Here is a 23,381-nt window from a genome sequence, read left to right as displayed (position 1 = left end):
AATATAATTCATTGGGAGAGGAGGTCGATGTGCATCCCACAAAGACGATGGCCAGACATATCAATGCTGACAATGAACATGCCAGGGGAAGTAGCTTTCCTACGCGCCACAGCATCTTATTTAGGCTAAGCAGGACTGTGTAAGAACTATTATGGTAAATGCTTTCTTTACGGCAGACTGGCAAATTAAAAGGGAGACGTTGTGCCATTTATCAAATGTAGATCCCTCATCAGGTTTACAAAACGAGGTGGAAGTGCCCCGCCAATTTTTGCGTGCCGTTGCAAAGGGGCTCTCTTAACGTTAGGAAATATTTCCTTTTCGGCCAAGTTTAGTAGATCTAATTGACCCAGCAAAAATATTGCCTTCCCCAATTATATCCCGTGGGCAGATATATCATCACCCATCTGTAACATGATGGCAAGCTCTCCGTCAACACATTTGCTGAAAGTTGATCCCAGCCTTTTAGTTGCAACTATAAGCATAACTGAGGCGCCTTTTGATCCTAGAATATTTAAGTACCCTATCCGCTCTGACAGATAGTCTCAAGCATACTTTACTCACTTCGTTTCAAAATGCCAGGTCTGACTCAGCGCCAGGTCGAAGACGAGGAGGGTAAACTGTTTGCCTATCGTGAAAGACGTTTCGAGATGACCGCACGTGTTGATATTTCTCGCATCAAATTCGATAAAACATTCAAACGGCAAATGGACGATCGCCAGAATATCCTTCGGCTTGAACGAATCATGGACACCCAGGGGTGTCAGCGACTTATGAAGGAATGTCATGTGCCAGTCCTGGTTCCAAGAGCTGATTGGGAACATCGAGTTAGACCACGGATAGTAGAGGGACAGCTTCACCAGTTGGACGTCGATATCGACTATAGGCTCCGCGGATAGGACCACGAAAACTTGATTACTGCGGCTCGGAACAAGCTCGGACCTGGCAATCAATGGTGGATGGTGGATGTCTATGTAACAGAGCAAATCCGTGCGTAAAGTGGCCAAACCTAGCTTTTCCCCAAGTTTCTCACCTTACTGTTTTAAAGCTAGTGAGGAGCTCTTACAAAAAGAGTTTGTTCGCTCACTCTAGGAACGGTTCCCGAATGATCACAGACCACCGGATGGGCTGATTTATCAACGAATTCGATATTATGAAGGATACCTCGATGGCCCTATAAACAGGACCGCAGCAAACCATTGGTGGGCAGTTCTGGAAAGGGATCCTGGAAGCAAAAAGGGCAAATATCTGCGAGCATTTTTCAAGCATCCAACCTTACCCGAAGCCTTTGATGAACTGCTTCCTATAGCTGGTATCTGGGAAGGCATGCGGATCGGTTTACTCCACAAGCTGGTGGCAATGCGGTGCGATGAGGTAAGATATGCTTGCTTTGAGGCAGATGTCGGTTCTTTAAGATCCATGTTTTACTGACAGAGTAAAATAAAGCCTCTTCTGTGCTATTTGAACCACATCAAAAAATCCTTCTTTACTCTGATGGGAGACAGGGATGAACTTTTGGCTAAATTGGACGGAGTGACCGTTAAGTTGTTAAAGTCTCGGGTGCCTAAGGTCTCTGTTCGAGACTTGAGATTTTTGCAAGACCAAATGTCCAAGAAAGAGTTGTTCCCTGATATTGAAGATACTCAGGACCGTTTTGACATCTGGGAACGATTGCAAAATATTGGGTATCCTATCCCGATATTGGAGACATTTTTCAAAGACAGGCTCAACCTCGAGGTCGGCCGGAGTGTACTACAGCAACTTTACATTCCCGATCCTCAGCGAAAAGTAACAGTCGACGTGGGACTCGGTGAACAATATAACATTAGTGTCCCTCTCTTGACCTCAGATCGACAGCATATGATTCGGGGGGAACTTTACGAGTTATGGCGTTTCAGTTTTCAGTACGGATTCGAGATGGTGGATCACGAGCGCCTTGTGTCGCGGATAAAAGCTGGGTCCCAACGCACGTCGAGACCTAGCTTATTTGACAGATCAAACACGGCAGAACGACGGAACCTCTGGCAACATCTGTTTCGACTTGCCAGAGATAAGAACTTTAACATCCCTTTTGCGGATGAAATCCATGCTCAGCCAGCGGAATTACCTCTTCTCACACCATGTGACTACCCTGAAAGTGTTGAAGAAGATTTACCGGTGGACAGACGATATGGAAAGCCATATACAGACACAGTGGAAGCAGATCAGTTTGCACTTTCACGCGAGGCACTGGAACAGCCTTGGAGCTCTACCCAAGTGACTGCAGCATTTGTTCGGCGATCAGTGTTTCTGGCCTTTTTCCGCTATCTCAAAGGGGCTCCTGACAGCCAATTCGTTGCTGGCAATGCCCCTGAAGCGAACAATACTTCTCCAACAGAATCGTCGACAAGTGGGAACACGAACTCAGACGAAATGATTCCAAGTTCGGTTATTGCACCTCAGGAAAATGCAGTGCCTTTGCTCCCCGTATTTTCTGCTCAACATTTTGGTCCCACATTTGCCTCTCCGGTTATGAATATTCAGCAGCCCTATTGCTTTGAGATGAAATTCATCTTCCCTGGAGAGCCCGAAAAGCTCGTACAGCTACCGAATGACCAATCCGCTTTAAGTATATTTTTCGAGGGATTTGCAAGACATAATTTCTACATATATTCTCCCGATAATCCAGCACGGGGAATCAATGAGAGAGAGTGTTATTCACTTTACTTTAGGAACCCGTTCTTACGTTTGCATGCCGAGTTCTTAGGAGTGGAGTATTTTGAAACACTGTTATACCCGTCGACGGAGCCAGAGGAAACAAGGAGACGCAAGAGGCGACGTACGGATGGTTTGAATGAAATTACTGATGCCAAGAGATGGTTGAATCAGAGGCTTAACGAGCTGGTCCCGGACAATGGTGCATATCAATTACAAATTCAAATCCCGGAAGATGAAGATATAGAATATTAGAGTATATGACTAGCTTGGGAAATTCTATGAGATGATTCAAGTGTCACGTTCGCTTAAACCTGGCCTTTTATAGCAATCTATTCTGGTAACTACAGTTCAAGGCTCTTGTATATCTAGTGGGTCTGCCCGGAGATAAGTGCTACGAATCAAATAGCAGAGAGGAAGGCCAGATACCGGAGAAAGATAAGTAATGGGGAGGACAGAAATTTGCCAGGAACCTACAGGCAAATAAAGAGTACCATGAAGATTTGTTGCTCTATGGTGCGACATTATTAGGATGCAAGTAATAACTTGTTGGCTTCCAAAGTGGACAAAAATTGACTCCATGGTGGAGACCATAAACCCAGGAGAGAGAATGGCCCGCTAAGATAGGCATGCAAGGACAATTCAATTTAGTGGATGGCTGGATAACCCCTAAATTTCCCACAGAAAGGTAAATTAGCACTAGCTCTAACAACGGGATCAGACCGATGATCTCACAATTGGGAAGTTATATCTAAACACCCTGCAGGACCTGGCCAAACCGAAGGACAGTATTGGCAATTAAAGCGATATACTGGCTGTCTTCAGGAGCGAGTGAGTCTAGCACATGAAGAGCCCGGTCAAGGAGTTCTCAATTACGGATGTTTCCTCAACGGCTTCGAGATGCTCAGGTGTCAATGTACAAGCCATTCTTTGAGATACGGCAATTTCACTGCTTCTGGAGGAGGGGTGAAGGAGGAATATGAAGTAAGAGGATGGTAGGTATTTCTTTGAGAGATCAGCCCATTCTGAGCTCATTAGAACCATCTGTTTTCCGAAGCCACGCCGATATCTCCATGACTGACCTGAGCTGGCGCTCAGCCGAGCCTTCACCGCAAATTTCAAGGCTTCATACTCAGTACCTTTACTACGTGCAGCCAACAGAGTCACCTCTTCACATCGTTGCTTTTACTATCCTGTAGCCCAAAAGAGTAGTATTGCGGACCCTTAGGCGTTACCAAACTAGCAATGATATATCCTAATGTAGTTCCAAATATTTGAAGTGCTAGCTCGAGCGGTAAGGATTGAAATCGATTCTGCTGAAGATACTTTTTGTCGAACTTCATATGCCGCATGAAGGAGAGGTGATGGAAATGGTGGATACGCGCCAGGCGTTGAAAAAGAGGATGAAACGATTTGTTGCAACGGTGGAGCATATTATGAATAACATTGAAAAACATAGAACCTGTGCAAAGCAGGTAGAACAGAGATAGTAATGATATAGTAATATCATGCCTCAAAAGAAGGAGGTACTGAACTACCGAGTCGACAATTGAATCAATAGAGCGCACGTCGACTGATTTGCTTATCTCTAATGTTGCCTTTAAAATAGAGATGTAGTGAAAGATTGAGGAATGCCAGGCAGTAATCCTCGTAGGGTTTTAGCGACGCAAAATTATCATTCGGAGTACTATAAGGATTGGCTTTAATACAAGCATGCCCATTTGGCTCATTACGATATATACTAAGAATTTCTATACAATTATCATATATGAATAATTGGCAAGATGGCGGCTACCCATGTGTGATTTGATACCATTCGCTATGTCTTAACCTCAACCTATCCCAGTGTTTCAAGCAGACTAACCATCCTATTTACAACCATTCAAACATATGTGCTCCACGTAGGCTGGAGAAAGTTCGGAAAAATGCGAACTAGGCTGCCACTCATTCCTTTAGAGGCTAGATAATCTACGGAAAATTGTGATCTAGGCAGCAACTTATTCGTCTAGTATTGCGACTATAGTCCTCTCAAAAGCCACTACAGGAATGATCTGCAGGGACAAGATATAACGTGACCAGATGAGAATCGTTCGATCGTTGAGACTATCCACCAGTGGTCTATCTACAGTAGGATATGTTGGATGATCTCGTCACCGATGAATGCCTGGTTTTGGTGGCACTCGGTGGTTTTGTTTGCTAGGATCCAGCATAAATACCCTGTTCTCCATATATTGAATGACCGGAGATTTCTTCCTCCTCTCTCCCCCCTCTAGCAGCCATAAAAGAATCCCCCAGGTACCCCAATACGCACAGTAGATTTTCCGCATGTTGTTCAAAATGCGGATCGAATGTTGCCAAAGGGACGCCAAAGAAGCACCGAAGAAACGCCGCAATGCAAAGAAAGTAGCCTCAACAACGCGGTTCGAAAAATGTTTCAGAATTGCCTTGATCGGCCCTGTTCTCTTCCCTTGCCAATGTTTCTTCCCACTTTAGACACTCTTGAAGATAACTCTTCATTCGTCTTCAAACAAGTTCAAGTCACATCCAGAGCCTGCCGTGCCAGTCAGGATTTTCACAATGACAGCCTCATTCCTTATTCGCCCGCGACGCGGCTTGCCGCTTCTGTGCGTTATAACCGCATTTTGTTTTATCGCCATTATCGCCATTTGGTTTGGCATGAACTCCGACAGGGAATACATTCACTCCGTACTCACGCAGTTAATCCCCGCGGGACACTGCACCTGCGAATCCTCCACCATCTTTCAGTGCTCGACATGCCTCACCTGCTACGAACACGGTCCACAAGCAGACACCTCCACCTCTTGGTCCTTTGAATATACTCGCGACGGTCGAAATGAGGCCCTCAGCCAGAACCAATGCAAAGCTGCTTTCCCCGGATTATTTGAGGATGTCGCGCGCGGTGGCAAATTCTGGTCTTCGCATGGCCGCTTGTCGTCTGTAGAACTAGACGCCATCACGATCCAACATGGTATGGCGCGTGCATTCATGGCCGATGGCCAACTATACGTGGTCAAGGCGCGGCCTAAGAGCGAGGATCACCGACGGAAAATTCTAGGGACGTTGAGCTCAATCCACCGTGCGTTAGCTGCCGACCGGAAACGAGCTTCTAGACGCCACTTTGAGTTTGTTTTCTCGGTGGAAGATAGGGTCGACGATGTGACTAACTCGGAATGGCCTGTTTGGGTCTTTTCGCGGACTCCTACTGAAGAAGGTGTTTGGCTTATGCCGGATTTTAGCTTTTGGGCCTGGGACAACCCCGACAATTATATGGGGCCCTATGACCAGGTGGTACAACGAATCGAGCGAATGGATATTCCCTGGTTAGAGAAAACGCCTAAGCTAGTCTGGCGTGGCAAGCCTAGTTTCGCGCCAAAATTACGGCGCGCGTTGATGGAGGCCGCTAGGGACAAGTCATGGGGTGATGTTAAGCAGGTTGATTGGGACACGGGTTTCAACATCCTCAGGATGGAAGACAATTGCCACTATATGTTTATTGCGCATGTTGAAGGTGGGTTCAGTTTTTTTTCCTCTACCGAGACACGGGAACACTACTGACAACACACTATCTAGGTCGGTCTTATTCGGCTTCACTAAAATATCGGCAAGCCTGCAATTCGGTCATTGTCGCACACAAACTCCAGTTCATTCAGCACCACCACTATCTTTTAGTGGCGGACGGTCCGAACCAAAACTACCTCGAGGTTGAGCGCGATTTCAGCGATCTATCTAAAAAGATGGAAACCCTGGTTAGCAACACCGAAGCCGCTAAGCGCATCGCCCACAACAGCGTAACGACCTTCCGTGAGCGATATCTGACCCCGGCCGCTGAAGCCTGCTACTGGCGGTCACTGTTCGATGGCTACGCCGGTGTGTGGAACGGAACCGTGGAGCAGTCATTCGAAACGAAGGACCGCGGACGAGGATTACGATATGAATCGTTTGTCCTTCTGGAAAGCTTGAAGATGTACGAATTCGAGGCTGCTATTACTGAACAATGGCAGGCTCTACTATAAGGGTACCAACCAGGGTACCAACCAGGGTACCAACCAGGGTACCAACCAGGGTACCAACCAGGGTAGGACAGACTACCCAACAACGATGTGTTATACCTAACATCTTGCGACGAAGCCAGGATAGCTGCGAAGACTCCACATCAGAACTCCACCATTAGGACTAACTCTCGTAGACTCGATATCCACCCATCAAAAAGTGGGACTGACCACCAGGCGAGGCTGGGCTCGTGTTGCATCGCGTTAATGGTACATGCCGGGTGCCGTAGCACAATATATAAAAGAGCGATACGCGCCCACTATCGGAAACTAGGAGCAGGCTTCCTGCCCTCGTGCGCTCAGATGATTTATTTCATCTCAGCTCTCTATTTCTCGTCTTCTGACTTGAAATTCTGCCGCATCATTGCGGTCCTCACTGCCCTGAGCCCCGTGAGGTAATATTCTGTGCTCCCTCATTGCCTTGAGCCCCATGAGGTTATTTCTGTGCTCCCTCATTGCTTTGAGCCCCGTGAGGTTATTTTGTGCTCCCTCATTGCTTTGAGCCCCATGAGGTTATTTCTGTGCTCCCTCATTGCTTTGAGCCCCATGAGGTTATTTCTGTGCTCCCTCATTGCCTTGAGCCCCGTGAGGTTATTTCTGTGCTTCCCCTAGCGATGTGCAGGCACCTCTCCGTGGTGCTAGGGATCAGTACTCAGTGGTCGCAAGTCGATACTCGAGGAAGCTAAGACATGCACAAAACCTGTTTACTACCTTGTTTCTCTTAATCTGCACACAGCGATCGTATCTCGAGCTTTCCCGTATGCACTTACAAGTCGAACGGGTGATACATACCTTGGACGTAATTACCGAAATTAAACTCGCATTATTGTTCCTAACTTAAAAGAATAATAGTAAATCAAGATTCACGTTAGCCAGACCTGTCTACCAATGCCATTTAACTTTGTACACTTGGAAGTACCATGGTGCGCTGAATTCAGTCCTGGTACTAATAGAGAAGAGAGCTATCTACATGAGGTGTGATGTGATAAAGCCCAAGTCATTTTCAAGCCAATAAACCCAAAGTGGGCGGATTGTTATGGAGAGTGGTTATGGAGAGTGGTTATGGAGAGTGGTTATGGAGAGTGGTTATGAAGTGGTTAAGACGTGGTTAAGAAGTGGTTAAGACGTGGTTAAGACCTGGGCGTGTTGAAAGATTAATCTAATTTACAGACGGTTCTTTGCACCTTCGAAATAAAGTGAGCATTAAAAATTAGATACATACTATGAATGCAGTAATGAGATAAAGTGGGCGTTGCAAGGCAAATAATTGATGAGTGTAAGGAAACATGCTAGGGGAATCAGAAATTGCGGGCCCAGCTACAGTAGTTGAATTGCTTCTTAGGATCGCCTTATGGTATGTTCTTTGACAACCACGACTTAGATGACCCACCCCCGCTTTGCCCTTCAATCTGCGGCATGCTAGACAGTCTTCTCACCTCTTTTCTGAGGCCAGTACTTCTCTCTCCATTATCTACTATAGCTTCGTTCCCGCTCCCAGCGCACAATTCAGGAACTTCCCCAGTGTAAGTTAAACAATATCCAATTCAAGTACTGTAAGTCAGTTCGGACAAATTGCGCAGGTTGGAAGTGCCACCACCGGTCGGCATGTGAGCTGACGCTGACTACCCGCTTCTAATCAATCGGCCTGTCTGCTGTACTACTGAGAATTATGCCAAAGATATACTACCGCAAGTAAGTGCCTTCCCCCACCCCTTTTTTTTCTTCATTCAAGAGGGTCAGTAAAAGTGATGTTGTCGCTTTGAGTGATTCAGTCTCGACCATAAATAATTCTCGGCCCCAGCCAGTCGTCACCATCATCGCACTTGCTTGCCTTGAAGTCGCGCATAGTCCAGGATGCGTTCCTTCAATTACCTTTTCTTTATCGGAAATGTTGTGGCAGGCAGTTACTTGGCTATTATTGAGGGCAATGACGGCGAGAACAACTGTAGAGTGTGGTCTGAGAATACCCACGGCTGTACAGGCTACTCAGCAACCTTTGCTAAACTGAAAGGCAAAGATTGCTCGGGTGAGTATCCAATTTAAATCAAAGACCCTCACGCTATTGTTAACACTGCTTAGGTTTCATTGGGGCCGGTTCCGACGATAAATCGGTGGAAGTTGATATATGTGGCACTGAAAATGGAGAGCAGGTTGCTTGGGTGACAGTCAACAAAAACGGCACAGTGTCTTTCCTCAACCGACAGGGAAACACGTCTAGTTGTATGCTAGAAAACGGTCTTAAGGCGCCCAGTGGGTGTACTGGTTCCTCTCAGACGACCACGCCGATCTCTGCAGGCAGCCAGTCCTCGTTCTCAACTGCAACCGGCACGTCCACTTCTGAAACAGCCCGTGCTGATCAATCTCCAACTCCGATATTCTCGTCGACGCCTACAGACAGTCCATCTTTGGCTTCGATTTCAGCCGGTAAATCGGCTACTGAGACGCCCCGTGCTGATCAATCCCCAACTCTCACGTCTACCCCGGCATGCAAATGCCCTTGCAAATCTGCAGCCGTCTGATGTAGATAGAACTGCCCAGTGCGAGCCGCAGGCTAGTTAATTAGAGCTTATCAGGTTTAGTATAGGATAGTTCGAAATCAGGTTCACCACTTGCACACGGAGATTTTATTTCGAACCCTCCTTTGAAACCCACTATATCATTTAGAGTAAACCTACCCTTCCCCCTTTCTCTGTATTCCGGTACGGTTGTAAATTATAACCTAAAAAGCTTAAGGCCCTCATCAAATATGTGGAGCAAGGGGAGACCTCGAGACTCATGACGACATCCCTGACAGCGTTCGCGAGCAACTTTACGCCGAGGAGAATCAACGATGTGAAAAAAAAAAAAGAAAATCTCAGATAATTCTGCGATCGGCTCAATCTGTCCTCCAATCAATGTTAACAATTTTCTCCAAGCTGGATCATCTCAACAGTCGATGCCTTCTCTTGTTGCTAACGAAGCTTCACGTGCTACCTCTGCCTGTTCTGAACCAATCATCGTTCACGGGCTACTTGATGTACACACACACACACACACAATTCATTAACGCCCGGCGGCTGAGCCGAAAGGGCAACTATCACTAATCTACCAGTACATGCATGTTTAGGCATACACCGTGTCTCATTGGAGCCCGTACAGTATTTCCTTCGGCATTGACTTCTCAGCTTTCAACCTCATAGTTGGACCCTGTGGGTTAGTATTAGTTAGTAGACTGGCTTGAAGGCGCTTCTTCAAGTGTTCAACATCCTATCCTCGGTAGTTGAAGCGCGTCTACCGTTTGTCACAAGGTGTTGGGGTTAGTAGGGGGGGAGGTATTCTACCCGCGTTCGTTGGCTAGGTTAAGTGGCCTCAAGTCGGCCCGTAGCGATCGCAAATCGTATTGAGGCTCGCACTGCTTCCAAATTCGGCTTCCACTTTTGATCATCGGAGGGTGGCTTCCCTCCCAAGAAGAAGGACATGTTACTTCGGTGAGTGTGGGCCAAGAGACATAACTACACAGCCAAGACTGCCCGTGGCCAAGCCTTAACGAGTTCTTGAAACTGATGCAAAGCAGCTTCACCTGGCCCGCTTGTTCAGGCCACTGCCCTGGTTTTCAGCACGTGCATCTTTCAATGGGCGCCTTCCAGATATTGAGGCCCCGGCAAAAACCTCTCACCATTGGATGCCCCCCAATTGCATTCTCGAAGTCGACGATATTCTTCAGGAATGAACATGGCGCGAGAAGTTCGATCTGATTGATATACGCCTCATGCTAGGCTCTTTCACCGCGCCTGAGTGGAAATCTGTTTACAGGCAGTGCTACGAGTAGGATATGGTAACTTCTCGACGGGTATAGGTTAATAACACCCGTTTCTCTAGTAATTTGGAACCGGGAGGTTGGTTCGAGCAATTTGAAGGGGGCTGTAACGTTATTTCCGATGACGGCAGCTTGCCTAAGGACAGTTGCCTGGCAAGCAAAGGACCAAACATTGTCGGCGCAGCTGCAAGACCTGGACGCTCAGTCGACACGCTGGACACTATGCGCGGGGAAATTAAAAAGGCCGGTTTTATCGAACTCCGTGAAAAGGTGTACAAGTGGCCCATTGGCCCGTGGCCCAGGGACCCTGTCCTAATATTTACTCACTAAGTTCGGTCTTCCCGAGCCATGGAGCCTAGAGCAAGTCCAAGTCTTTGTTGCAAAAGCCCGGGCTGAGATCAGGAACCCAAAGTACCGTATCTACCACGTCTCGTGAGTACTCATTTTGTGAAACTTGTGTGTTCTAGGTATAACGCTAACGTGGGACTAGGCGACGAATCTGGGCCCGTAAGCCCACGGTTAAGGAAGCTGTTAGCATCTTTGCCGAGAAAGAGAAGGCCAAGAAGAAGGAGAAGGACGCTGGGAAGAGTAATACCAGTCAGTTGACAACACCAGGATTAAGGTGAGGTGGTACCACCCTCACAGAGAGCGTTTTGAGCATCCACGCAGTAATCTATTTTTCGCCTCTTCGAAATTGCACATAATGACCTCCTGTCAATCTCTGGCTTTTGTGTAGCCTGTATACCATCGTGGAGGCTCATCTTTCTCCAAGCGATAGCTGGATATATCTCATAGATCACGCGTAGCCGGTTCCGATTGGAGCTGTCGAATTGAATGGCATCAATATGACTGTTATAGCAATTTTCCTATGCCCACAACTCAAGAAGACATTCGCGAGAGTCACGTTGCGAAATGTCAAATAATCAGTGCGGGCATCGATGACTAATTCTAATATATGCATTTTTGTATGGTCTGCTTGGTATACCAATGAAAAAGCCACCGGCATGACTAATACCGGGCCGTGGAACCTACTGCCCTAGTTGTCGATTATCACGTTTGCCCCGCTCCGCTCGAAATGCGGCAAAAGTCTTGGCTACCGTCAGCTTCATGCAAGCTCTTTAGGCCTCTATTGTTAGACTTGTTAGCCCTCGCATTCTATTCTTGTACCCACTGATGAAACATTCTTCCTGCTTGCTAAAATGATTGCTTTCATGTGGCTGGATCCTTGCAATGTGATTTGCGAGTGGAACATTCTATCACAAGCTAATGATGACGTCGTTCCTTTTCTTACATAACAATTCAATTAAGCTTCTTTAATGCCGTTAACATCTTAGCGACAGCTAGTCTATGCTCTCTCGGACACATCTTTGCCCTCGAAGCCATGGGAAATGGGGGCAGCAATGCCATTATTATCACCACTGCAGTTTTCTTCGTGTTTTCGCTAGTCACTGTCTGTCTCCGCTGTTTTGTTCGGTTGAAAGTTGTAAAGGCTTTTGGATCCGATGATGCGTTGATGGTAGCGGCAGCAGTAAGTATTATTGAAAAAGTGCCTTTCAAGTACTCAATTATCAAACTAAGACGCATGCAGGCTTTTAATACAGCATTCGCTATATGCGGAATCGTGGGCAGCATCTACGGGATGGGAAAGACGACGGAGTTTTTAAGCCATAGACCAGACGACATTCGCCGCGGCTTACTAGTAGGTGGTTGTAACAGGCATCCTTTGATGCTTAGAGCTTGCTGACTGCTATGGCTGATAGTGTTGGTGGCTAGGACAAATCTTTTACGTATTTACTTGCACCATTGCAAGACTATCTATTGCCACCAACCTTCTTCGTCTTACGGTTGAGCGCATCCATTCGTGGATTCTTTACAGTATTATGGTGCTTTCGACGGCGGTGGGAACCGTTTTTCTTTTCTTCACAATCTTCCAATGTCGGCCAGTCGCTTATTATTGGAATCGATCATCAACGGAAGGGCGATGTCTTGAGATAAACACTCTTCTTGGCATCGCCTATATGTATAGTGGGGTGGCGGCAGCATGCGATTTCACCCTTAGCTGCCTGCCTGTTTTCATGATTTGGAGGCTTCAAATGAATCGTGGAACGAAATTTGTTGTGTCGGCAATTCTGGGGCTTGCTTGCATGTTCGTATGCTCCTTGCTCTCCTGTTTTGGACCTGATGCTGATAATGGGCAGAGCTAGCATGGCTGTCATAATCCGCATGCCATTTTTGCATTACGCAGGCAAACCAGACTTCCTTCGTGAGTTGATTTCATCGTCTAAATCCGTCATCCTTCTAATTTGTTCGCAGATGAAACAACACAGGTTTCAATATGGTCGAACGTAGAAGCCAGTCTAGGTATCGCTGCCGGTAGCCTAATGACGGTTAGACCATTGCTTCGAGTTTTAGTTAATTCTTTTCCAATTCTAAGCAGCTGGTCTAGTTGGTCTAGTGGTGAAGAGCTTAGATCGCGTTGGAAACGCCGAATCCACTCTTTTCATTAATCCGCAATCCTATCCCCTATGCCATCAGGCCCACAGCCTCAAACCCGCTCCAGCCTAGGCCTAGACGACTGTGCTGGGTTTATATTCGTTGTGCATGAGCATATTGGTGCAATTAGTCTACCGGTCTGCGCGGCGCCTCTGATCGCGAACATGCTGGTGTACGAGCATCTGCTCGTATCGAGATCCCCGCGACCCACCGTTACCGAGCACATGAACCCCGGGCCATTGTGGATGAGAGTGTTCAACCTTCTATGGTTCGAGCTGGGCCTCCGGGGAGGCATCCTCCTCCTTTCCCTAGGCCTCTTCCTGCTGCTGATCCCGCAATCACCGGTCGGGTCGAACAACAGTACCGCTTGGCACAAGGGTAACCTTATCGCCATATTGGTCCTGAGTTCATTTCTTTATCCCTTTCCTCGTTTGGGACGCTTTGTTTGCAAAGAAGCCCTTTGTGCCGTACCGCATGATCAACAACCGCACCGTGGCGGCCGCGTGTGTTCTCGATGCGCTAGACCTTCTTCTACTACTCGGTATTCTCCATCCTCTTCCCCAACTATCTGCAAGTGGCTACCCACTTCAACCCTAGCAAGGCAAGCTGCATTGAGTACGCCAGTCCTTCCCCCGCAATATGTCTCTCGCCGTAACACGTTCTACAAGTAACTCACTACGTGTGGCGTTGACGACTCATAGCTGGTCCCTGTGGGTTAGTATTGGTTAGTAGACTAGCTTGAAGGCGCTTCTTTAAGTGTTCAACATCCTATCCTCGGCAGTTGAAGCATGTCTACCGTCTGTCACAAGGTGCTGGGGGTTAGTAAGAAGCGATTTTTCATCAGTTCGTCGGCAGGGTTAAGTGGCGTCAAGTCGGCCCGTAGCGATCGCAAACCGTATTGAGGCTCGCACTGCTTCCAAGTTGGGTGTCCAGTTCTGGTCATCGGAGTGCGATTTTCCACCCAGGAAGAAAGATATATTGCTTCGACAAGTGTGGGTACATTGCAGCATTTCCGTCCGGTGTGCGGTCCACTTCCGACATCGAAAGAGGAAATGGTCCACGGTCTCTCTTGCCTGTCCACATACACATTGATCTGTCTCGGCGGCATTGATTCGAAAGAGATATCCATTGAGCCTTGCCATGCCCGTGCGGAGCTGGGCCAGCACGCTCGCTTCTTTCCACGATAATCGGTCATAAAGCTGCCGCGTGTGTTTCCCTGGAAGTGCTGTATCCACTCGTCTGGAATGTCTCCCTATGTTCCCGGGCAGCTCACTGCTGGGGACTGCCTGGGACCGCGCGATATTTAGAGTTGTCGATTTCATCCTGGGGACTTTGCCTTACGGGACAGCGTCTTCTTGTGTTGCGACTCTGGCCTGTTCTTTCGCCAGACGTAGAAGGTTGTTGTCTTCGCTAGTGGGGATCCACCGGACGCTAATCTGATTTCCATTCCTCCGCACTCTTCTTATCAGCTTGTAGATTTGACAGACAAATTCCTGGCCTAACTGTTGTCGCGGATTATTCAGCGTGAGAGCCGCCGCTTTGTTACTCGTGAGCAGTGTAATCCGGTAATCTTTCAGTCCCACGAGCGTGTTTAGTTTATGCGCCATTGCTGCTAGCTCTGAGGAAAATGGATTTTACTCTGTTCTTGCGCCCAACGTGACGGAAAAGGCCTTCAATTTCACTTTTCGATAGCGAGGTGGTTGCTTCTCGATCGCCACCCCAAATCCCACCAGCTCATTCCGTGCCGAGCTGCTGAACGCGATTTGCATTGATCCGCCTGGTACAGTCGATTCCTCGGGAATGAGATAATCATCAGTGTGCACGCGTGATTCCCATGGTGCCAGTGTAAACGGGTTGATAGTTTCCAGCGATTCCATCTCGATGTTCCTCAACGCGTCCGCTACTTGGTATAGTGGCGAGCGGTGGTATCTCCTGAATTTCCTGATCCGATCTGTGTTTCTGCGGAGAGGATTGGTTTCCAGTAGCGTGTGCAGGTCCGTCCACATCTTCGCGGCCCGCCTCCAGAATCGGTGTTGTGCCGTGGCAATGTGGGCCTCGGCCTCCGCTACGCTGGTCGCAACTATGAGGAATGTCCCCACAATTGCTTGTGCGCCTACCCTTTGCACTCGGTTGATCGGTCCGATTTTCTTATTCTTGAATGCGTGCATCCAAACATTAGATGCATAGTCCACCACCAGAGCCACGGTCGCTGTGAAGAGCTGCCGTGAGGTCGCTGGGGAGAGGCCTCGGAGCCGCTCCATCGTTCCTGACCCTAGGTTACGGGGGAAATATTTCACAATCAGATTGGGAACATGAGCCAGGCAGCAGACGTAGCTGTCAAGTCCTCAATAGAGTGGTGCTGGCATAGCGTCTTCCCCACTAGGTCCGTCGGAAAGAGAGAAGTATAACTCCGATGCCATGGCCTCATTGTTACTGTCGTTGTCGCCTGTAATGGAAATGAGTTTATCCTCGAGACTCAACTCAATAAGCATATTTTCCACTTTGATTGCCAATTTTCTCCACTATGAATGCCCTGGAGTTCGGTGAACTCGAGTAATCTCTCGCGGTACTCAAATTCGTCAGTCAGCCAATGACCAATTATCCCTGAAATAGGAAGATGATTCTGGCTTGTCCAGATATCCAGTGATAAGGTAATGGTTTTGCAAGTCAAAGTCAGCTCATTCTTTAGGTTGGTGCGCTGTATAGCGAACTCTTGCATGATTCGATCCCGCAAGGTGTGGCGAGAAGTGAATAAGGCTCAATCCCAGGAATGTCTCGGAACATTTGCTGAAACTCTGGAGACTCGACAGTGGTGAAGGCTTTCATATCAGTCACGATCCAGCGAATGGCATTTCTTTCTAAGACCTCTTGATGGGTGAGGCTCTGGCTACCACCCATAAAACTCCGAATGTCTGGTCCCTTCTTCACTTGCTGTATACTGGAGGTCGGGCAGTAAATGCCATGCTTTGCCAAGTGGGTTTTCATGTTGCTGGTTGTGTTCTGCCTCTGGGAATCTGACGTATGCCAGTCACAACGTGTTCCCGCTTTTTTATCTACATGCATACAACAAATCTCTCGGTCGACCAGCCGCCTCTTGTTGGTCCTCTTGATAACCCATGGACAATCAACGGCTGTAGTCTCGAGATACCCCCAGATCCACTCTGTAGCTGGAGCTGGCCGTTTGCACCATCGAGAGGATACGTGGCTTGTGATTGAAGTACCAGCATCTGTTGAGCTCTCTTGGGATACTAACACTTGCGACACAGACTCGGAAGGTAGGAGCTCGCAATCTGGTATGTGGGCGAAGATCACCGCGCCTTTTTAACAGGTTGGGACAGTACGTGTGAGAATGCTCGGCGGCTCGCTTGATTCGCTTGATTGGTCGGTTTGGTCCTCGGGCAAAGACTCTCCATCGCTCTCGTCATTCAGAACTCGGCAGTTGAGGCGTTTCTGCCGGGTACGCATCTTGTGTTGGGTACACCGGGCCACTGGTGCAGTGTGGATGAATACGACTTGCTGATCACAGCGCACTGTCGATGTAGAACCAGGGTTGAAGAGTCATATGTGGCGATGGTTAGTTTCTGGAAGAGCTTAACTGTCAACGGAAAAGAGGTCGGGGCACGCGTCCCAGTCTCTCAGACGCGTCGCATCTAAATAGAGTTGAACCATAGAATGGGATTGAACCCTTCTGGCCTCTGGATATTCTGCCATATAGCATAACGGAAGAAGGAAGGCGTAGCCATAGAATAGAACAGGTAATATGATAGTATGTTGGCAGTAAAAAGCAAATGACGTAAATATTTATATATGTATGCGCAGAGTAATGGAAGCAACTTATAAAGGATTAGACATGTACTTTGCAATAGCAGAGTTAGTTGATAGGACGGGAGGACAACATAAAATATATAAATATCAAGCCACATAGTACGGCAAGAACACAACGTAGGACTACACAACGGAAGCGGATTGCCCTAATTAACGTGTGTCTAAGCTTACATTCTCTTTGTAGTAAAGTCTTCTATATCTAGGACCAGGAGCTATTCTCTTATTGCCCAATTACCGGTGACTATGTATCGCCGACGATAATATCATTTGCCGATACGATATCGGCAGACTTCGAAGTTGACGGTGCCGATTGACGATATGGGAAAACAGTGCCGATATGGTATCGTTAACAGCTCTAAGTTCTAGGGCCCTTGGGCCTGGTCGATTTGGCCACCTACCTCGCTACCGGGCATGCCATGACAGCCATGACGCGGAACATCATGCGGTCCAGTCGAATCCATTCCCGACTTTGATGACCAATTACACAAGAGAAGAATAACGCTGCGGTACTTCGAAAAGAGCCAACACTTGGGTAGTTGTACGGGTGATCGCTGAGACATCACAGGCGTAGTGGATACTTTTCAGAGCTCTCAGGGCTTCACAGGGCTGACCATCTTCCACGTTCCACACAATGCCACTTGTTTGTCTTAGGCTTATGAATCTGAAGCTTAGCGGACGGATTTTTCTCGCGTCGCGCAACGGGTAACCCTCCACTATTCTTTGCGACACGCGTGCGACCCGATCAAGTGCCCATTCTGAGGTATTCTTAGCCTTCTGAAACAATATACGTCTCATTGTCATGGGAAAAATCTTCCGTGGAATCCCGAATTCTCATTTGACCTTTGGTCGCTCTTACTTTGGAGAGTAAAACGAGAACGAGATCTGGAAACAGTATTCTTCCAGATAAATCGTTCGATTCGTAGATTCGTGCCTTCAAGGCGTAAATTTTCAGCTCTTAGAGCCCATTAATATACAAATCATCGCTAAATAACAAAACGCCCCCTCAGCCTCCTACGTGTACAGGCTGTCCTCGATAAAGTTGTCGAAAATCGAATCGGCCAACCCATTATTATCGTATAACACGCCGTTCGTGACTTTAGGGAAGTTCGTCCAATCTTTCTGATTATATGCGCCCGGGTCGATCACATTGATATTCATGTTTCCCTCGTCTGCAACCGATTCATCCGACCACGTCTTCGTCGAAGCTGTCGGCGACGAGCTCATGTCCGGAACGACTATGTTGGAGACAAATTGGCCGTGTAAGACGCTTTGGGTCATTCTTCGTAGCTGGGTGTTGATTTGGTGGTCTTCGCATTCGGTGTGTTGGAAGATGATGTTTTTCAAGTCCCAGACTTCTTCTTGTAGACAGTTCAGTTGTGCGAGGAGGACTTCTTTTTTTTCGGTCTCCTCGTTGAGTCGGCGCTCGATTTGCTTGTTTTCTCTCTTCTTTCTTTCGCGGCATTTGTTGGCGGCGATGCGGTTGCGCTCGAGGTGCTTTGCCCGCTCGGGGCTGACTGTGTGTGGCGGTGATACGGATTTCATGGTCACGCTACCTTACGGAGGTAAAGGTAACAGATAATGGGTAATAGGTAGAAGATAGAAGGTATTTGTTTGAAGCAGTACAAATAAATCAAATAAAATCAATCAAGCCACTTAGTATTGCTAGTTCTTTCAAATTAAATCGAACGGCTGAATGTTCCGTAGACTCTCACAAATATATAGAAATGAGTTCCAGGCCGAAATCAATGACGTAATGTGTCAAGCCCCGAGACAAGAATGCCAGGATAATTGCAAGACAGCTGCAATCTGTTCGACAGCCGTTTCCAGCTCTGCCAACCAATCATCATATTGAGACAGAAGCTTCGGGTCCCACAATACGCTGTGCAAGCTGTTTGTGGAGCATGAATTTGACTAGGACAGGGAAATCACATTGAAATACGATTAGAGTTTATGGAGAAGGGGGTGGCGAATCCTAATACTTATATATCATACTCAGAGCTTATAGCCCATCATTGGGGTTCTAGAACACTTTCATGGACATGATAGACACGAATTGTTTCAAGGTTACTTACAGTATCAACTACTGACATCATCGAGTCTACCGCTCACTCTTCCCCGCCATAATTTAAAGGCCTGCGTATTACTATTTATTCCGACCCAAATTTAAAACCCTATGCCCTCAACTAGTCGCTGTCATCCTCTAAGTTAACAAGTTCAACCCGCTATCGAAGGATCACCCTAGACATAGTCCCCCCGCATCAAGGAACACACTTGGAAGTTTACCTAAAAATATGCTACACGAGAGTGTTTACAGAATTGTCACATCAATTTTGGGGTTTTTAATGAGTCTTATCTTTCGTTGTACATAGCTTTTGTTTCTATTTCTATCCCGCTAAAGAGTATGCCTAGAAGGTGTATAGGAGATGTATCATCAATTCCCCACCTCAATCTTCGCGATTCGAAGAAACTAAAGACCTATCAGGATGTTTGTTTACTAGCAAACAACCTCGGAAGAAGGGATGAAATGAACAATCTGCTCGACCGGGTATCGAATTCAACAGTTGTTTTGATTTACTATTTTACACACCGAATGCTCTGAGATCTCAAATATGTGCTGATAAATCAAATTGTAAGGCTAGACCGGTTGAAGGAATGTGTAGAACAACTGTTTGCCTAGAAATTAATTGACCAGATTATCTGTCTCGTCGAATCACCAATCCCCTCTCTCTCTCCTATGCAATTTGATTAATAAACATCTTTAACTACCAGCCCCGAACATTTTCTGTCCGCAAATCTTACTTTTCCGCTTTCCAGCCACATTAAAATGTTCATCTCGACCAGACCAGCCATTTCCCAGTGTGTTATCGTTTAATCATAACAAGACTTTGAGGCTGATTACTCAGTTCGGGCCTTCGCCTCGCATCGAGCATTATGTTTATTTCTAACTTAAATAAACACGTCTGTCAGATCACGTGGTCTAATATGAGAGGGATCGCGACGTCAAATTGAGGTGGTGAACTGGGTGATCATTTGGTAGTGCCACTCATCCACCAATGTAGGACCGCCGATCTTTTACTGTTTCACAACCCCTACCGTGTCTGGTCATGTGGGTAAATACAGAATGCGAGGTAAGAGAACTAACTGCACACGTTTGACTTCCATTCTGTTCACTACAAACCCCCGAACAAGTGATTAATGACCTAATGGCTTCGAAAAAGAGCGGCTGATCATGAAAGGAATGCAGAGCCAACATCTCTGTCTATCCCACACTTTACACGTCTTTCTAGTCCCTCCCAATGAGAAATGGTGAAAGATCGTAAATTGCACAGCTGTTCTTAGTAAGTTGTACCATTACGGCTACCTCAATCAAGTGACCTCGGCTTCACATGGCGGAACAGCACCAGAAAACCGCGCAGCGAAAATTGTATGAGACCGGCAGCGACCATCTGCACTATATGTCAAAGTGCAAGGTCAAATACATGGATTTACAAGGTATTATACCATGCAAATCATGTGACTTCGAGTACCATGCATACCATATATTACGTTTAGTCATCATTACCGCTCAGATTGTTGAAATAGCGGGTTTTGTCATTTTAGTTAATTAGAGTTCTTCATCTATGCCAATTGTACCCATACATTGCAATACAGACAGATTTCTGTCACTATACTATATTTTTCATGTCCGCAACCATCGCAGCAACCTCTGCTAGCTATGTCTACGCTGCACGCCCGGACGCCTGCATCCCGTTCAATTACATATTTTTATGCATAATATACATTTAGGAAAATGTGTAACAACACAGTGTCTTTAGTGCCCTCTCAAATGAAGTACCCACAAAATTATCGGTTGCCCTCCGCACTTTCCTTATACTCTTGATTGGCATCACGATGCCCGCCAACCGCATTACTGGCGGAATTCTTTGCCCTACCCCTACGCCATAGATAGGCCAATACTGGGACGGCTACGCACGCGGTAATAATGAGCCTGTAAAGCGAAGTTGAAGTCAGCTGAGGCCACTATAAGCGCCCACATAGGTAGAGTGAAGAGAGACCCACTGCCGTTGACCACCAGGTTTTGTCTCGTTCAACTTCCGACTGGTGGAGTAACGCCTCCGAGTAGACGTCTATTCGCTGGTATAACTGAGCACGACCAGCTCCCGTCAGGAGTGACTGTTTTGCCGCTGTCCGTGTAATAGAACATCGGAGGAAGGCCATAATGATCGTTGGGTTAAGAAGAATTTGAGCTTGAGATTCCCAATAGGTACAAATGTATTAATCCCTGGAAGATGGTCTTTGGTAATGCGGCCATGCCAATATGCATGATCTTGTAGGGGGATTTGTCCAGACTAAATGCATCTCTCACAACACCTAAGAGCAAACAACACTGGTTCAGACACCATTTATACTGCGAATTTTGACCCAATAAAATCACATGACGTCATCAAAGCTTTGATGATGGTTCGCTGTCTCCCATCTGTTATAAGACTTACCGCCGCGTCGACCGCAAAAGAAAGCCTAGATTTAAAAGAACGAGACTCCTCAACCCTAGTTACTATAGCGATATGACATCCATCAGCACGTGAGTTAGGCAACTCTGCGGCAGACTCCTCCGTATGCCCAGGGCATATGGTCGCAGGTTGTGTATACTGACTACTAATGCAGTGTCGACAAATTCCACAAGTTGGTTGAATGCAACAAGTACACCATATTTCGCTTTGCCAATTCCGATTTCCAACCTGGATCAGTAGCGAAAGCGGCTTACACGCAAATAACTACCGCAATACCTACTGAGACGTTGAGCATAATCAACATCAACATGAATTATAACGAGTTCAAGGGTCTTGGTGAATTTGTGACGCCTCAGGATGTTTCGCAACTTAAATGAAAGTTCCGCTATCCCCTTGGATGCTAATGTTAAGGAAGAAATGTTGTTGGTCTTTATGCATGGGGAGGAGATAGCACGACAGCATGGCATTTCGCTTGATCAACTGGAATACGTGGTATCAAAGACTTTGTGTGGGCTGGAGGAGGCCAATGAAGGCTTCACTGCGCAGTAAATTTTAAATTGCGCTCAGATTAGAGAACTCGGTACTATTACTGCGGCATACCGAATACCAAAACAGAGTCCATATCTCCGAACAGACAAGGGCCCCTGCTGGATCCCACTCGCTCCCGTACGGGTCACTCACAGAATTTTAGTTGATATTGCATTGGTTTATATGCCGACGCACTCTTTTGGCTCTGGGTATCTTGATTGCATCTCGAATTATCTTCCTCCATGGTTATGGAGCAGGCTAAAAGGGCCGGTCTGGAGGATGCTAGTATTCCCCAGAATTGTAGTATAAATTCTTCGCGCTTGAGATTTATTTCCATTGATGTTTATGGGCGAAGAATATCCAATGAACCCCAAGTGAGCCTCTGGTACCCGTTTAATTGAAATCGGGGCATGTGAATTAAACGAGGTTTATGAAACCGGTCGTTCAACTAACTACCCTCATATCCTAGTATCTTCGAGAATTCAAGATGTCATGGTCAAATGGCCCTCTTTCTCCCCACTCGTCGTGACAAGTTTGTCGAAATCCCTCGCAGCACTTTCGTTACGTGAGTTATAAATCGCCTTCTACTCTAGCTAGACTAGGACAGTTAAGATCACCGCCTCTAGGCATTTACTGTCTTTTTACGCATGGTAAATCCGTTTTTGACACATGATAACCACAGATCACGGCATTTACCGGTCCGCGCTTAGTGCCTGCAATAACGTGATCCACCGCAAGCGTAAATCATGTTTCCGCCCGTTTAACCTTTTCTCCCTCTTCCTCCTCCCTATCCTGAAATTTCGCTCTCAATTTCTTAACATCTTACCAATGGCGTATACACAACGTCTAGGGTCTAGAAGCCAACCAGGTGGCTATCAAACACGATTCTCTAGCATGATGTATCCAGTGGAAGAGCAAACCCCGACAGAAGTGACTTCACCTCGCCTCACGCAAGAGCAGCGCCCACTCCAAGAAACCCCTGATCTGACTCCCCGTACCGACAAGGAAAAAGGTATTGTCATCTGCAGGTCAGGCCCACGGGCGAGATAGATCGTAGCTGACTTGAAGTTCCTTGCAGCACAGCAATATTCGCACTCAACCCACCAGGACCCGGAGTGAGTTTCCACCACACTAATGATTGGCTTTATTTGCTGACTTTTGGGTTTGCAGCCTTCACAAGCGAGTCAAGTGAGTGCCACAACCTTCTCCTTGATCTGGCAGATTCCCTCTCCAGTACATTGCTAGACTCCACGCCTGCTTTGCAAGTGGATAAACCAAGATGCTAATCAGAATGAATAGGAAGATCGAACATTTCATCAAGGGGATTACACAAGATGGCTTCGTCGATGTATTGGCCGAGAACACGACATTCCGGAGCGAAACAGCAGCACTCAAAGACAGGATCCAGGAATTAGAGGAAACACTGGAGAACATGAAAAATCGCCTAGATGAGTTGTGCAAGGAAAG

At 47.0% G+C, this 23,381-nt stretch overlaps 10 protein-coding genes across 10 annotated transcripts; 7 read left to right on the top strand and 3 right to left on the bottom strand.

The window, feature by feature from the left end:
• Positions 1-572: 572 nt before the first annotated feature.
• On the top strand, positions 573-2,946 carry N7455_006087 (uncharacterized protein; the record flags this gene model as incomplete). Its single annotated transcript, XM_065605253.1, is given in 5 exon segments — positions 573-866; positions 897-987; positions 1,046-1,074; positions 1,090-1,371; positions 1,444-2,946. The coding sequence occupies 5 exon segments, from the start codon at positions 573-575 to the stop codon at positions 2,944-2,946; spliced, it is 2,199 nt and encodes a 732-aa protein (XP_065461107.1).
• Positions 2,947-5,268: 2,322 nt separating this feature from the next.
• On the top strand, positions 5,269-6,725 carry N7455_006086 (CAZyme family GT90; the record flags this gene model as incomplete). The annotated part of the gene is made up of 2 exons (XM_065605252.1): positions 5,269-6,220; positions 6,283-6,725. The coding sequence occupies 2 exons, from the start codon at positions 5,269-5,271 to the stop codon at positions 6,723-6,725; spliced, it is 1,395 nt and encodes a 464-aa protein (XP_065461106.1).
• Positions 6,726-8,615: 1,890 nt separating this feature from the next.
• On the top strand, positions 8,616-9,184 carry N7455_006085 (uncharacterized protein; the record flags this gene model as incomplete). The annotated part of the gene is made up of 2 exons (XM_065605251.1): positions 8,616-8,787; positions 8,841-9,184. Coding segments are annotated over 2 exons (516 nt in total), but the record flags the coding sequence as incomplete, so codon positions are not given.
• A 1,325-nt stretch (positions 9,185-10,509) lies between these two features.
• N7455_006084 (uncharacterized protein) lies at positions 10,510-11,183 on the top strand (the record flags this gene model as incomplete). Its single annotated transcript, XM_065605250.1, has 4 exons — positions 10,510-10,565; positions 10,620-10,827; positions 10,889-10,989; positions 11,048-11,183. The coding sequence occupies 4 exons, from the start codon at positions 10,510-10,512 to the stop codon at positions 11,181-11,183; spliced, it is 501 nt and encodes a 166-aa protein (XP_065461104.1).
• Positions 11,184-11,865: 682 nt separating this feature from the next.
• N7455_006083 (uncharacterized protein) lies at positions 11,866-13,064 on the top strand (the record flags this gene model as incomplete). The annotated part of the gene is made up of 5 exons (XM_065605249.1): positions 11,866-12,085; positions 12,146-12,256; positions 12,318-12,703; positions 12,756-12,820; positions 12,871-13,064. The coding sequence occupies exons 1-5, from the start codon at positions 11,939-11,941 to the stop codon at positions 13,062-13,064; spliced, it is 903 nt and encodes a 300-aa protein (XP_065461103.1). The 5' UTR covers positions 11,866-11,938.
• An 18-nt stretch (positions 13,065-13,082) lies between these two features.
• On the top strand, positions 13,083-13,432 carry N7455_006082 (uncharacterized protein; the record flags this gene model as incomplete). The annotated part of the gene is made up of 2 exons (XM_065605248.1): positions 13,083-13,154; positions 13,181-13,432. 2 exons carry the CDS (start codon positions 13,083-13,085, stop codon positions 13,430-13,432), a joined length of 324 nt encoding a protein of 107 aa, XP_065461102.1.
• A 1,252-nt stretch (positions 13,433-14,684) lies between these two features.
• N7455_006081 (uncharacterized protein) lies at positions 14,685-15,311 on the bottom strand (the record flags this gene model as incomplete). Its single annotated transcript, XM_065605247.1, has 1 exon — positions 14,685-15,311. The coding sequence occupies one exon, from the start codon at positions 15,309-15,311 to the stop codon at positions 14,685-14,687; it is 627 nt and encodes a 208-aa protein (XP_065461101.1).
• Positions 15,312-15,735: 424 nt separating this feature from the next.
• Positions 15,736-16,515, bottom strand: N7455_006080 (uncharacterized protein; the record flags this gene model as incomplete). The annotated part of the gene is made up of 2 exons (XM_065605246.1): positions 15,736-16,367; positions 16,392-16,515. 2 exons carry the CDS (start codon positions 16,513-16,515, stop codon positions 15,736-15,738), a joined length of 756 nt encoding a protein of 251 aa, XP_065461100.1.
• A 1,371-nt stretch (positions 16,516-17,886) lies between these two features.
• N7455_006079 (bZIP transcription factor) lies at positions 17,887-18,417 on the bottom strand (the record flags this gene model as incomplete). The annotated part of the gene is made up of 1 exon (XM_065605245.1): positions 17,887-18,417. One exon carries the CDS (start codon positions 18,415-18,417, stop codon positions 17,887-17,889), a length of 531 nt encoding a protein of 176 aa, XP_065461099.1.
• A 3,326-nt stretch (positions 18,418-21,743) lies between these two features.
• On the top strand, positions 21,744-21,935 carry N7455_006078 (uncharacterized protein; the record flags this gene model as incomplete). The annotated part of the gene is made up of 1 exon (XM_065605244.1): positions 21,744-21,935. One exon carries the CDS (start codon positions 21,744-21,746, stop codon positions 21,933-21,935), a length of 192 nt encoding a protein of 63 aa, XP_065461098.1.
• Between the last annotated feature and the right edge of the window lie 1,446 nt (positions 21,936-23,381).

This window comes from Penicillium solitum (genome assembly GCF_028829755.1).
Source record: "Penicillium solitum strain IBT 25940 chromosome Unknown utg000004l_segment0_segment0, whole genome shotgun sequence".
Classification (NCBI taxonomy): Eukaryota; Fungi; Ascomycota; class Eurotiomycetes; order Eurotiales; family Aspergillaceae; genus Penicillium; species Penicillium solitum.
The sequence above is the reverse complement of the archived record's forward strand: the minus strand, read 5'-3'. Positions and strand labels throughout refer to the sequence as shown.